The sequence below is a fragment of the Lontra canadensis genome, unplaced genomic scaffold, assembly GCF_010015895.1.
Source record: "Lontra canadensis isolate GAN:19392208 unplaced genomic scaffold, GSC_riverotter_1.0 scaffold16, whole genome shotgun sequence".
NCBI classification, from domain to species: Eukaryota; Metazoa; Chordata; class Mammalia; order Carnivora; family Mustelidae; genus Lontra; species Lontra canadensis.
The window spans coordinates 7,172,672-7,185,214 of record NW_022631010.1 but is presented as its reverse complement, the minus strand read 5'-3'; the positions used below and the strand labels follow the sequence as shown (position 1 = coordinate 7,185,214).

General features: G+C 51.3%; 2 protein-coding genes across 7 annotated transcripts in view; both read right to left on the bottom strand.

The window, feature by feature from the left end:
* Positions 1-6,845, bottom strand: part of MAVS (mitochondrial antiviral signaling protein) — a 29,146-nt gene extending 22,301 nt beyond the window's left edge. Inside the window, exon 1 of one of the 2 annotated variants that reach the window (XM_032859096.1) lies at positions 6,759-6,845. The gene's annotated coding sequence lies outside the window, so the exon portion shown is untranslated. Of the gene's footprint in view, positions 1-5,515; positions 5,600-6,758 lie in introns of those variants that run through there. The other variant, XM_032859097.1, reaches the window with a different exon arrangement.
* Positions 3,086-11,796, bottom strand: AP5S1 (adaptor related protein complex 5 subunit sigma 1). 5 transcript variants are annotated; one of them, XM_032859104.1, is made up of 4 exons: positions 11,506-11,796; positions 5,843-5,929; positions 5,516-5,705; positions 3,086-4,072 (listed from the first exon to the last, which is right to left on the bottom strand). In XM_032859104.1, exons 1-4 carry the CDS (start codon positions 11,570-11,572, stop codon positions 3,646-3,648), a joined length of 771 nt encoding a protein of 256 aa, XP_032714995.1. In that variant the 5' UTR covers positions 11,573-11,796; the 3' UTR covers positions 3,086-3,645. The 5 variants fall into 5 exon arrangements, with proteins under 5 accessions (XP_032714995.1, XP_032714996.1, XP_032714997.1 ...); XM_032859105.1 differs by lacking the exon at positions 11,506-11,796 and adding an exon at positions 6,759-6,859; XM_032859106.1 differs by lacking the exon at positions 11,506-11,796 and adding an exon at positions 6,759-6,852 and having other exon boundaries at positions 5,843-5,952.
* Between the last annotated feature and the right edge of the window lie 747 nt (positions 11,797-12,543).

Genomic DNA, 12,543 nt, shown 5'->3' with positions numbered 1-12,543 from the left:
CTCCCCACTGAGCAGAGAGCCTGATGCGGGGCTCGATCCCAGGACTCTGGGATCATGACCCAAGCTGAAGGCAGAGGCCCTAACCCACTGAGCCACCCAGGCGCCCCAAGAAATGATGGATATTTTCATATAACGAAGAGATACCTCAGATCATTTATGCATAATGCTACTTAAATATCTCATTGAAACAAACACCTGTCAAAGGGCTTCAATGTTCTTTTACTGTTGATCAAGTAAGCACCCCAAGCAATGCCCAGAGAGTAAATGCTGTGCTGTCAACTCTAACTGAAGGCAGAGTCTTTGCTGGGCCAAAGATTTCTGGGCCCTCAAGCTGCCATGGCCTGCATAATTGGGGTGGACAAAGGTGTGACTCTGCCCACTGATAGACTTCATAAACCAGGCGATTATTTCAGGGAGCAGAGGAGTTCTACCACTCTTTTACTCACCTTTACCCAGGGCAGAAATCATAGGCCTATGATAACACCCAATCATAATGCTAACCTCTTTCAGAACACTGAAGGGAAAAATCATTCCTTCCCTTTAACAGCAGTGTAGAAAGCAAGCCAGCCTAAGTTCTGAAACAGGGAGGCTGTAGCAGGAAACTTGCAAATGCTACACCACTGTTTCCTTTGCTCTAACAAACAGCTTATCATCTGGGAAAGGGACGTGTGGTCCTGGGTGTCCCATCCTTGAGAGATAACAGAGGCAGTGTGTTATTTCTATCTGCTTCCCAGGAGAAAGAAGTTGTTACATGATGATGTTGCAGAGTCCCTGGCCCCAACGGTCTCCTATAAACCACCTACTCATTCATGCATTCATCCATTCATTTGTTTCATATATTTTGGGTGCCTGCTATGTGCCAGGTGCTATGTTTAATTTTAGAAAACAAGAGACGCAATGTGAATCCTCCTGGAGGTCACAGCCTGATTGGAAAAGGAAATATCTTTAAACTAAAGAGCACACAAATAAACATATGTATTGGGGGGGTGGAAAAACGGATTTTAAAAAGTTAGAATAGCGGGGTGCCTGGGTGGCTCAGTGGGTTAAAGCCTCTGCTCGGGTCATGGGCCCAGGATCCTGGGATCGAGCCCAGCATCGGGCTCTCTCCTCAGTGGGGAGCCTGCTTCCTCTTCTCTCTCTGCCTGCCTCTCTGCCTACTTGTGGTCTCTGTCTGTCAAATGAATGGATAAAATCTTAAAAAAAAAAAAAAAGGTTAGAATAGTTGTATCTGCTTCTTAAGGGGTATATATAATTCATGTCTGGAAGGACAGATCTTTCTATGGTCCCCTTCAGCCTACAAACATTAGTGGGGAAGGGATTCTTGCTTCAGAATTTAATCATGTCCTGTAAGAGTTTGTGAGTTCAAAGCAGAACTGAAAATGTGCTTTCAGTTGCTGCCGATGGAGACTCAGAACAGTCTTTTTCTTTCTCTTTTTCAGGTGGGCACAGGTAGGTCACCAACAGGCAGGCCTGGAGCCAAGCTGGGTTGGGGATGAGGCCCTATGCTGCTCAGTATGAATGGGAGAGGGGGAATGAACACAAATGAAACAAGACTGCTGAGCACAGCACAGAGGCAGCACGGGGAGGTACTACTTAGTGGACGCACAGTTTCCGCTTCCCATGACGAAAACATGCTGGAAACATACAATGCTGTGATCGCATGTAATGCCACTAAATTGTATGCTTAAAAATGGTTAAAATTGTCAATCTTATGTTATATATATTTTACAATAAAAATAAGAGAAACAATTGTTAATTAAAAAAAAAAAAAAGAAGGGAACAGCCTGAAAGTTGATGGGACGCTGAGGCTCCGAGAGGAGCTAGGAGTAAGAAGACCCTTAGGAGGGAATGGTCCAGAGATTCAGAGAACAGGAATGTCTAACAATCAATCTTAAGTTTTTTGCTCTTTGTTCTTTTTTTTTTTTTTTGAAGATTTTATTTATTTATTTGATAGAGAGAGAGAGCACAAGTAGGCAGAGAGGCAGGCAGACAGAGGCGGGGGGGCAGGGGATGCAGACTCCCTGCTGAGAAGAGAGCCCGATGCAGCACGAGCCTAAGATCATGACCTGAACTCAACGCAGAGGCTTAACCCAGGCGCCCCATGCTCTTTGTTCTTTAAGATAACTCTCCTCTATCCCCCTAAACTTTAGTAAAAGTTTGCTACACCCAAATGCCTGATTCGAGGTGGCATCAAGGGAAAGAATGTGTATTCTGAGTCTGGGCGGACACAGCACCACAGAGAAAAGAGAGGAGCCGCATGTTTTGAGACCCAAGTGAGTGGACACCACCAAAGAAGCAGAGATGACTCAGAGACATAAATGATGTGCGGGGGCAGTGCTGAGCATCCCGCTGCAGGTGGGATGACAGCTCACACAACTGCCATTGCAACACTTAGGGATGCACCAACGCCACGGGGTGGAAGACCTCCCACCTCCACGTAAACTACTTGTACTTAATCCTTATCTCAGGCTCTGCTTCTCAGAGATCCACACCAACCCACCACATTTTGGTAGAGAAAACAAGAGCTACCCTCCAAAGGAGGCACATAAGGAGACAGGGGTGATGTGGCGGCACAAGAGGTAGAAACCTCCCAAGATGCTTCTTGGGGGCCTCTCTGACCAAAAAGGCTCAGATACCCAGCTCAGGGCCATACAAGGAAGTAAGTACTCATTGTAGCAAACATGCATTAGCCAAATTTACAGAAATGGGAGCATGAAATCACACAGTGCTTTTAACTCAAAATGAGAAAGACAACTTCATCCTGGCTAGACCTCTTGCGCCCACCTGATGGTACCTTCTCTCTCTACAGACAAGGAAACCTATGATTATCTCAAGGTTGCCTGGTGGGCAAGGGCTGGGCCCAAAATGAGCTACAGAATCCCCCTGCTAAGTGAATGACACATTTGGGAACTGTGGTGGGACTGGACACCAAACAAGTGCTCACTGACAAAATCCTTATTTTTTTAAAAAAGATTTTATTAATTTGACAGAGAGGGACAACAAGAGAGGGAACACAAGCAGGGGGTAGTGGGAGAAGGAGAGCAGGCTTCCTGCTGAGCAGGGAACCGGATGTGGGGCTCCACCCCAGGACCCTGGGATCATGACCTGGGCTGAAGGCAGATGCTTAATGACTGAGCCACCCAGGGGCCCCCAAAATCCTTACTGATAATGTTGCCTAAGTAGGTACAAAGGCAGCAGCAGCCAGCTCCCCGACCCTGGGAGTCTCAGATTCCCTTTGGGTTGCAATGACTGACTGTGGGTTTAGAAGGAGAAAGTAGACTGAGTTCTGTTCTTTATGCTCTAACACTAGCAACTGGTGGACTGTTTTGGGGGCTGGCTGCTGAAGATGGGAGAAACTGGGGTCACGGACAGGTGGGGCTGGCCCACTGCAGCAGTATGAATAAGTCACATGGCAACGCCAGGTACAGGATGTTCTGGGATTCCTCCCCACCGTCCTTTGGCCAGCCCCCTCTTCTGTCCACTGTTATGGACAGTTTGTGCTGTCCACTCATCCTGTGTATGGTACCACACCAGAGCCGGGGGCAGGTTGTGAAGGAGGCCAATGCCAAGCTTCACCTGGCTGTGTGTCCACCCATCCCTGTCCTCCCTCCTTGCCCTCTCAGGAAGTCCCATCCCAGTGAGGGATCAGCGGGGCCATGCAGCACTGAATTCCTTCTCCAGACCCTGGACAAACTGGTCATTGAGGAAGAGCAGTTGACCATGGGGCAAGAAGCGGGCGAGGATGCCCTCGATGCGATCAGCCCGAAGCAGGAGGTTGGTGCTGGGGGTCAGCAGCCGGAGGTGGTCGAGGAGGAGGCGTGCCAGCAGCCGGAGTGTGCCCTCAGCCAGCAGCAGGTTCTCGTGGGCATCCAGCACCAGGGCAAATCCTAATGAGAGCACACCCAGCCATACCACTGTCCGAGGCTCCTGAAAAGGGTCCCCTGCTGCCAGGCGGAAGGCCCCAAGGGGGGCCTCATGCAGGTGCACTGGCTCATCTGACGACTGAGGCTGCAGGTCCATGGGGGTCCGGCCAGATGCCTGCTGCTGCAGCTGGCACATGGAGTCCACCTGCCTGTGGAGAGTGGGTGGGTCACTGACTTCTGTCATCCTCATCACCACCCTGAGAACTGAGAACTGCTATGAACTCCATATCTCAGATGTAGAAACTGAGCCCCAGAGAGACTAAATAACCTGCTCAAGACCACAGCGCAGGAAGCATGAGCCATGACAGGAATCCAGGCTCCTGCCTCCAGGCCCTGAACCATTTCATTCCATGTGTTCAAGAGAAGGCAGGTTTTGAACACAGTCCCTTGGGCCAGGAAAGGGCACCAGGGGAAAAAGACTCTGCCCCCACCAGCTTCACAGAGGGCTCCTTAACATAAAGAAATGCAAGCCTTGGGTTGCCTGGGTGGCTCAGTTGGTTAAGCGTCTGCCTTTGGCTCAGGTCATGATCCCAGGGTCCTGGGATTGAGTCCTACATCAGACTTCTTGCTCAGTAGGGAGCCTGCTTCTCCCTCTCCCTCTGCCTGCAGCTTCTCCTGCTTGTGCTCTTTCTCTCTCTTTGTCAAATAAATAAATAAAATCTTTTTAAAAAAGCAAGCCATGAGAAGTTAAAGTCATTTTCAACTGCACTGTCCAATCTCTCTACCCCTGTCCTAACCTGCAACCCCTCCAAACAACAAAGAAAGACCTTCCACTTGACCATTTAGGCTTTAGAAATCACACTCTGATCTCTCCTGAATCACCTTCTAATTTGGGCCGTGCACAAGCTGGTTTTAAAGGCTTTTCCTTTTCTGTGCCTTTGGTTTCTCTGTGCCCAGAGAAAAAAAGGGATGGCAAAGGCTAGCAAAGAGCTGCCCCAGAATGTTAATCCCCCCCACCTCACACCCCACCCACCCACCATAGAATGCAGAAAGGCAAAAGATTCTGGCACTTGCTGGCTCCATCTTGGCCTGGGATGGGAAAGACCAAGGCCAACCACCACATCTGGAACAGTTTCCTAAATGTTCTCAGTGGATCCCAGGCTTTCAGGAGGCTCTGGGCTCAGAGTTCCTATGTACCACATTCTCTCTCCTCCTTATGGATTCATAAAACCCACACATATACTAATCGCTCTGAAAAGTCCTGCACTGCAAAGCATGTTTAATCTGTTCCAAGGTCTGCCTGCCATGTTCTAGCTGCGTAACCTCGGGCTGGTTAAGTTCCTGTGCCTCCTGAGAGGTGGGGATAATAACCATATCTATCTCAGTGGACTGTTAAAAGAATGAGTTCATATACATGAAATGCTCAGAACACTTAGCACATACGTACAAGCTCAATTAAGGCGAGCTATAATGGTAATGATGATGATGATAGCATTATTATTTCTTTAACTCCTTTTCATAAAATACTTGTGAACAACCATGGGTGACTTGTGGAAACAGTACTCAAACTTTCTGCTTCTTAGTCTGATTCTCTGTACCCTCCCAGAAAACCTATCACAACTGGGCATGTGTTCAATGAAGGCTTGCATTACCTGGCCACAGCCAAAATCTGCTCCTTTTGGAGGAGTCTGTCCCTCTCAGCACCACGTGGTCGTGGGTCATCCGGTGAGTTCTCAGCACCAAAGACGCAGGAGTAGAGCACTCGGCAAAGGCCCGGGTCCTGGGCCTGTGGAGCCCGCAAGGTGTGGATGAGGAAAGCATGGACCATGGCCAGGGTGGACACTACAGGGAAGCCAGAGACCTTGGTGAGTGTGAAAGCCCAGCAGCGCAGGCAACCACAAAACGGGTCTCGGAGCATGTGTGAAGGCTGCTGTGACTGGTCACGGGTCCTCCTCCGCCAACCAAGAGGCACTCCCTACCTCTGAATAATGGCGTCTGGTCAGCAGCACTTCTGTCCACCACAGAGTCAACTGGTGAAGAAATCTCAGACAACCCCAAACCGGGCTCTACAAAATAAATGGCCAGGAATCTTCTAAAGTGTCAAAGTCATGAGAGTCAAGGGATGCTGGGGAGCTGCTCCAGAGGAAACTAAGGAGACAGGGCAGCTGAACACACCATGCCGTGGGGTCCCCAGCCAAAAGGGTCGTTTCAACATACAGCATTATTAGGACAACTGGAAACAGCTTAGGTAATAGTCTTGATCATTGTTACCTGATTCTGGATGTAGGAGAATGTGCTCGTTTTTAGAAAATACACACCGAAGTACCACTAAATACAGAGGTAAAACTGCACCGTAGCGGCAGCCAACTTAATTGTCAAAGGGTGTACGGTAGTTCTTTGTAAGAAAACTCCTGAAATCTTCTACAAGTTTCGGAGTACTTAAAAATAAAGTCGACTAAATAATGACACTACTAATAATAGTATCGTCTGGCTGACTCAGTGGCCGGCCCGGGGTTGGGAAGGCAGCCGGCACACCGGAAGCTGATATCTTGATCTCTAATTTAGGGTAAGTAAATCGTCCGTTTAAATTGGTCAAGCAAGAAGTTTCGCGAAGGAACTTTGAGAACTGCAGCCCGCTGAGCCGCGAGGACCTCCGGTGACCCCCACCCCAGCCTCACGAAGAGCACGTCATCAGTCTTCGCCACCGTGTCCCCCCAAGTCACAGCGAAATGGTAGCGACCAAACCCTCACGTCACTGTCTCGCGCAAGCCTGCGGCGCAGTGCATTTCGGGAGTTGTAGTTCCTTGCTCCTGTCAAACAGCCCTAAGAGGAGCACCCAACCGAGTGTGCTGCCCCTTCAGCCTTGAGCCGCTATCCTCCGGGCCTCATACTCACCCTTCCTTCCTTGCCCGCGGACTTCTACTCACAGGCCTCGCCACTCCGCAGCAGGAGAGCAATGGCGGCTGCGCGGCCCCTGAGCGCCTGCGTACGCCGGTCGCGGGCGCGCGCACGAGCTGACGCGCGCGGGAGGGGGGCGGGGCGAGGCCCCCCCACGTCAGGTGGGGCCCCCACGCCAGGTGTACTGTTCCGAGAGTGGGGAGGGGTGGTGTTCTGACACCTGGACGCCCCCCGACCCCGGCAGGGGCGGCTTTCGCCCTCTGACCAAAGACCCCTTACTTCGAACTCCCAGCGGGACCCTCGCGGGTTATCTCCAAACCTGGTATTGCTGGAGTCCCGCGGCGAGGCCTGGAGCAGCCGAGCCCCAGGGCACCGCGAGGGGGCGCAGCGTCCCGGAGCGTGAACCTTCCGGAAAAGGCCCGGTGGCCGCATCGTCGCGGGCTGGCGCGGGTCGGTCCTCTGCGGTCCCTGCCAGCCTTGTGAGGCTCATGGGGCCTAAATAAAGGTGCGGGGCCGGTTCTCGAACTGGCCAGTATGCGTGGGAGTCACCGCGGTGCCTGTTAAAACGCAGATTCCTAGGCTTTATTCGTGGAAATTGTGATTTTAGGAGAAAGATGCATGTTTAGGCTGTCGGTGGGGGAGGGTTTGGGGTTGTGGATTCCCGCAGCGGGTTAAGACCAGAGCTTTTTAAACGCTCTGGGAGCCAAACACAACAGTTCTCCTAGTTCGATGAGGACCCTGGTGGCACTTTGCAACGGAAGTGTCGAATGCAAATGAAATGTGAGCTTCCAGTTAGTCAGATTCCGTTCTTTTCCAAATGAGGAAACAGACCGTTTTGGAGTAGAACGATTTAAATTTGTCCCCACCCTGCCACCAGCGGTGTGTCCGTGACAGGTGAGTCACTTCGTTGGGCCCCAGTGAAGAAGCCCCGTAGGGTTTAGCAGGCTTACCAGTTTATCTTCATATTCCCACCACTAACAAGGTGACCCATCTTTGAGGGAGTCATCAAAGTAAAGAGACTTACTTCACACTGAAAGGGGCACTGGCAGCTACCAGCGGCCAGAGACAAACGGTGGGATAAAAGCCCCACCCAGAGGTGTTTGGGGCCCTGCAAGATCTGTCCTGAGCCTCACTGCCTACCCTGGGCCATGCACCTACACGCTCTTTTAGCTACGGGCATGTGAAGGGCTCAAGACCCCATGGTCCGTGCCTCAGAGCCGCCACACCAGCTGTTCCCTCAGCCTGGAATGCCCTTCCCTTTCTTTTGCCCTTCCAGATGTGCTCAGACCAAAAGAGGGGCAACCGTCTTGCCTGGACTGCCCATTAGCATTCAGTTGCCCCTTTGCACCCATTGTTGAGGGTCTGTCTGTGATGGTGACGTCTCCCAGGGGGCATACCCAGGCTAAGGTACTCACCCACTCTCCCCAGGGCCATGCACACTCCTTGGTGACTGAAGAAATGAAGAACAGGGCAGCCCAGGCAGGGACCCTGGAGTCAGGACCCTCCAAGGGCAGGGGATGTATTCCTGGCCCCTCTGGCCATAGAACGTGGGCGGGGGAAAGTAAGGAAGGCTAGAGGAAGTGGCCAGGGGGCCGGGTGTGTGGGCATTTTGACCACAGGTACAACCCATAAATGGTAGATGGACGGGCAGACCCAGAGATGGTGTGGGGACCCAGTCACAAGGCTGGGGGTCATGGTGGCTCAGTTCCTGGTTCCCGGTCCCTATCACCCTTAGCCAGAACCCATGTCTGCTAGATGATTACAGCAGAAAACTGGCAGAGGGCTCTGGTTGCTTGGGGCCACCTGGCATCTGGAACACAGTATTCTAGCCTCTATCCACTCTGGGCAGTGAATCCACTCCAAGTCCCAGGCCACCAAGGGGCCGGCTGGCCCTGTGTGAAGTATGTGAAGGAGACAGCAGTGAGAAGCTGCCTGAGCCACTACCGTGGAGGGCTGTGAAAGACCCAGATGGGGGTGGTGTCCTGATAACGAGCAGAGAGGAGTCAGGTGCCATTCCCAACTTTTTGCAGCCTTCAGCCAACCTGTGCCTTCTGGGTTAAAACCCCGGAAGCTGAGGACAGCGAGGCAGGAAGGAGCCTGAGTTCCCCCAAGATGCTGCAGGGCCTTCCTCCTGAGGGAAGAGCACACACATTGATTTTGCTAAACAGCTGTGTGGGGTTGATGTTCTATACAGTCTAATTCATTCCTAAGTGAGGCAGCATGTGAGGAGGTCAGGGTGTTGCCTGGCCTAAGGTAGGCACTCAGTAAATCTATAAATGTTGACAACTGTTAATACAGAGGCAGGATTGGAAAAGGTGTCAGAGAGGTGTGGGTCATCACTGGAAAGCAAGTGGGGCCTTCTGGTCTGATGGGAGTCAGAAGCAGAGAGATGGACGGGCTGAACTTCCTGGTGCTTCTTGGAGTTGTAAGAACTGCCCTGAAGACCAAATGGAACAGCCGGAGTGGGATGGAGGTAGCATGTGTCGCATGTTCGTGTGTGTGAGGCCTTCATAGTGGTTACCCTACAGATCATGGCCGGGCCAGGCATAGTAAGTACAGATGTGGGCTTGTGGGATATGGATGGAGAGAGAGAAAGGTAGAGACAGAAGAAACTGGGTAGAGAAGGAAGAAAAGTAAAATTAGACAAAGCACTACAAAAAAATTAGAGGAACTTCAAGGAAGCAGGTTGCTGGATTTAAGTCCTGGCCCACCTGTCTAGAAGTGGCTGGAGACCACACCTTCCTATCATTTCCCCTCCCCTCCCTCTGGCTGTGGGCAGAGTTGCCCATCACCCCATTCCCCAGCCCTGCTATTCTCCGTGGACCTCTGAATTGGGGTGGGGGGGCTGGTATGCCTACAGCCTCTTGCATTGGCCCCTTCCCCAGACTACCACCCTACACTACTGTCTGCCCCACGTCAGGGCGAGGCCTACCCCATAGTGCCCCTTTTCCAGTACCCCTTGGTGCCCACCACTGTGATGTCTGCACAGTGACTTACACTGATTCAATTTGCAAAGCAGTTTCCATTCCCCACCTACCCAAACCACAGCATTGTCGTGAAACACTGGTGGGCAGGCTGGCTTGGGAAGTTCTGCTGCTGCTCCTAGACATCAGGACCAACTCCCTGGTCCTAGTTACACACCTCCAGGGACAGGGAGCTCACTCCTTAGAGACAGCCCCATTGGTTTTTGACAGCTGGAAACCCTTACTGATCATCTTGAGTCCTCAGGCTAGACTAGCAGAGCAGCCACCTACTTCTGAATGTGGGGAGGGCAGTTGGGTGGAATCTGCCAGCCCCAGGCAGTGGATTTTTTTTTTAAAGATTTTGTTTATTTATTTATTTGACAGACAGAGATCACAAGTAGGCAGAGAGGCAGGCAGAGAGAGAGAGGAGGAAGCAGGCTCCCTGCTGAGCAGAGAGCCCGATATGGGGCTCAATCCCAGGACCCTGGGATCATGACCCGAGCCGAAGGCAGAGGCCCCAACCCACTGAGCCACCCAGGCGCCCAGGCAGTGGATTTTTTTAACGACTCCCTGATTAAGAAGTCTAGCCGTTTCTTGAAGAGTAGAGTAGCAAACTAAGAAGAAGGAATCTGCCTTTTCGAGAATCCAGGCAGGCTGAGATTAAATTGATAAGGTTGCCCTAGAACCAAGGGGACCAAAGTCAGGCAAGCCTTGTCCTTTTGTCCCCCTGCTCCTCCCTAGATCACCTCAAAGATGGCATTGCCCTGTGCAGGCAGCCTCCCACTGGCCACACAGATGGCTTCCTCCTTTCTCTCCACAACATCCCCTTCCACAGCTTCTTAACTGCTACCTGGACTGGTGCAGTAGGCTACCAGCCTACACACAACAGCTGGGCTTTTCTTCTGCAACCCATGACCAGGCAGAAATGGCACCTGACTGCTCTTGCCCATGTGCAGAATGGAAAGAAACTCTCAGCCTAGACCCCTCTCTTTTAATTGTCTTCAGGCTCCTCCTTTTTACCTGTCTGATCTTGTAATCTTGTAATCTTCACACTGGCCTTAAATCGTAACAGTCCTAGCAGACTCTTGTAGGGCATTTGCTGTAGACAAGACTCTGTTCTGAGTGCTTTACATACACTAACTCTATTGATCCAATCCAAAACCATTTGGAGGAGGGTCTTTACAATTCCCATTTTTTAGATGTGGAAGTTAAGACATGGGAGAACAAGTAACTTTCCTGAAGTGAACACATGTGTTAAGGGAAGTGTGCATGTCAAGAGATTTCAGCCTACCCCCTCCCTTCCCCTGGTGTGTCCCCTTCTCCCCTGTCACCTCATAGTCCCCCTAGGGGCTGGCTCAGCCCCTGCTCCCAGCTCCAGAAGGCCATAAGCCTCCTTCAACCCCAGCCCTGCTTACCTTGTACAACCCAAACCTGGGAGCTCCATCCCACCCTCAGGGAGCCCTGGGCCCCATGGAAGCCATCTTGGCTGGGCTCCAGGAGGATGAGGCCATGTGTGATTCGTCCTTTCAAACAGCCATGCTTCCTGAAGGGCTGACAGCCAGGAGGCCCCACGAGGCAGCTCAAGCCCAGCCACGTGAGGCTCCCTCCCCTCCCGCTGCCCCGGGACCGCTGACTCAGAGCCTGGCTGCTGCTGGCGGGTGCAACCACTCCCTCCCAGGGGCGTCTGCTGGTGTGGGCTAGGTGGGGCAGACTCAGCCCTTGCCTCATACCCCCTGGCACCCCACAAATTCCTGTGTGGGTTGGGTGGGAATGCTTCTTACCTTCTGTCCCATAACCAACTGTCTTCTTTGAACAATCGGCTGTGAACAAGTCCACATCCTGCGGCATTCTCTCAAGGCATGACTTTCCTGGCCATAGACCAGCAACTTCTCTGTCATTACTCAACTTCCCTCTCCTGATTGTTTCCAGATTCCACAAGGCCAGGACCTCCCTGTCTAAACATCCCTCCTTTCTGCACCTACGGTTTTCTTGCCTCTGGAAAGTGGGTGCCTTTGTGCTCAATTCCAAGGTTGAGGACTTTTTAGAAATCCCAAGTTTTCTAGAAGGCTGTGGATGGGGTCAAGTCAATGACATACAGCCAATTAACTCCAAGGAGTCACTTTTCAAAGAATCTGACCTGAGGAAAATCGAAAGACTAATATTCCCATATAGGAGAGTCAGAAAAGAAGCTGGGTTTACAATGCTTGAGGCCTTGCCACTATCACGCCAGCGTGGGTGGGTTCAGCACTACAGAAAAGTCTTTGTTATATACAACAATCAGATTTTCTGGCTAAGAGAGAAACATTGGAATTGACCTATTTTGCTGAGCAAATGGAGCAACAGAACTCTCAGATTCTGCTGGTGGGAAGAACAGTATAGCAACCACATGGAAAGTGCTAATGCTTAAGGAACACATTGCAACCCAGCAGTTCCACTCCATTCGGGATTATATCATGCCGAATAACCTATCAAGGGGAGAATGGAAGTGTTCTATGTCCTGACTGTGGTGCTGGGTACACAACGGCATGCATTTATCAGAACTCACAGAACAGAACTGTACACTCAAATGGGTGAATTGGGCTGCATGTAAATGATATCTTAATTTTTTTTAATGTGAAAACTGGAAGAAAAAAATGTAGGATGAATAATTCAATTAGGAGGAGACCCATAGGATGGAATACTATACAGCAATGAACAGGGACAGACCACCCCCCGCCCCCCGCAAAAGGAAACATAAATGAATCTCAAAATCATGCTGAAGGAAGCCAGACATATGGGATGCCTGGGTGGCTCAGTCAGTTAAGCTTCTGCCTTTGGTG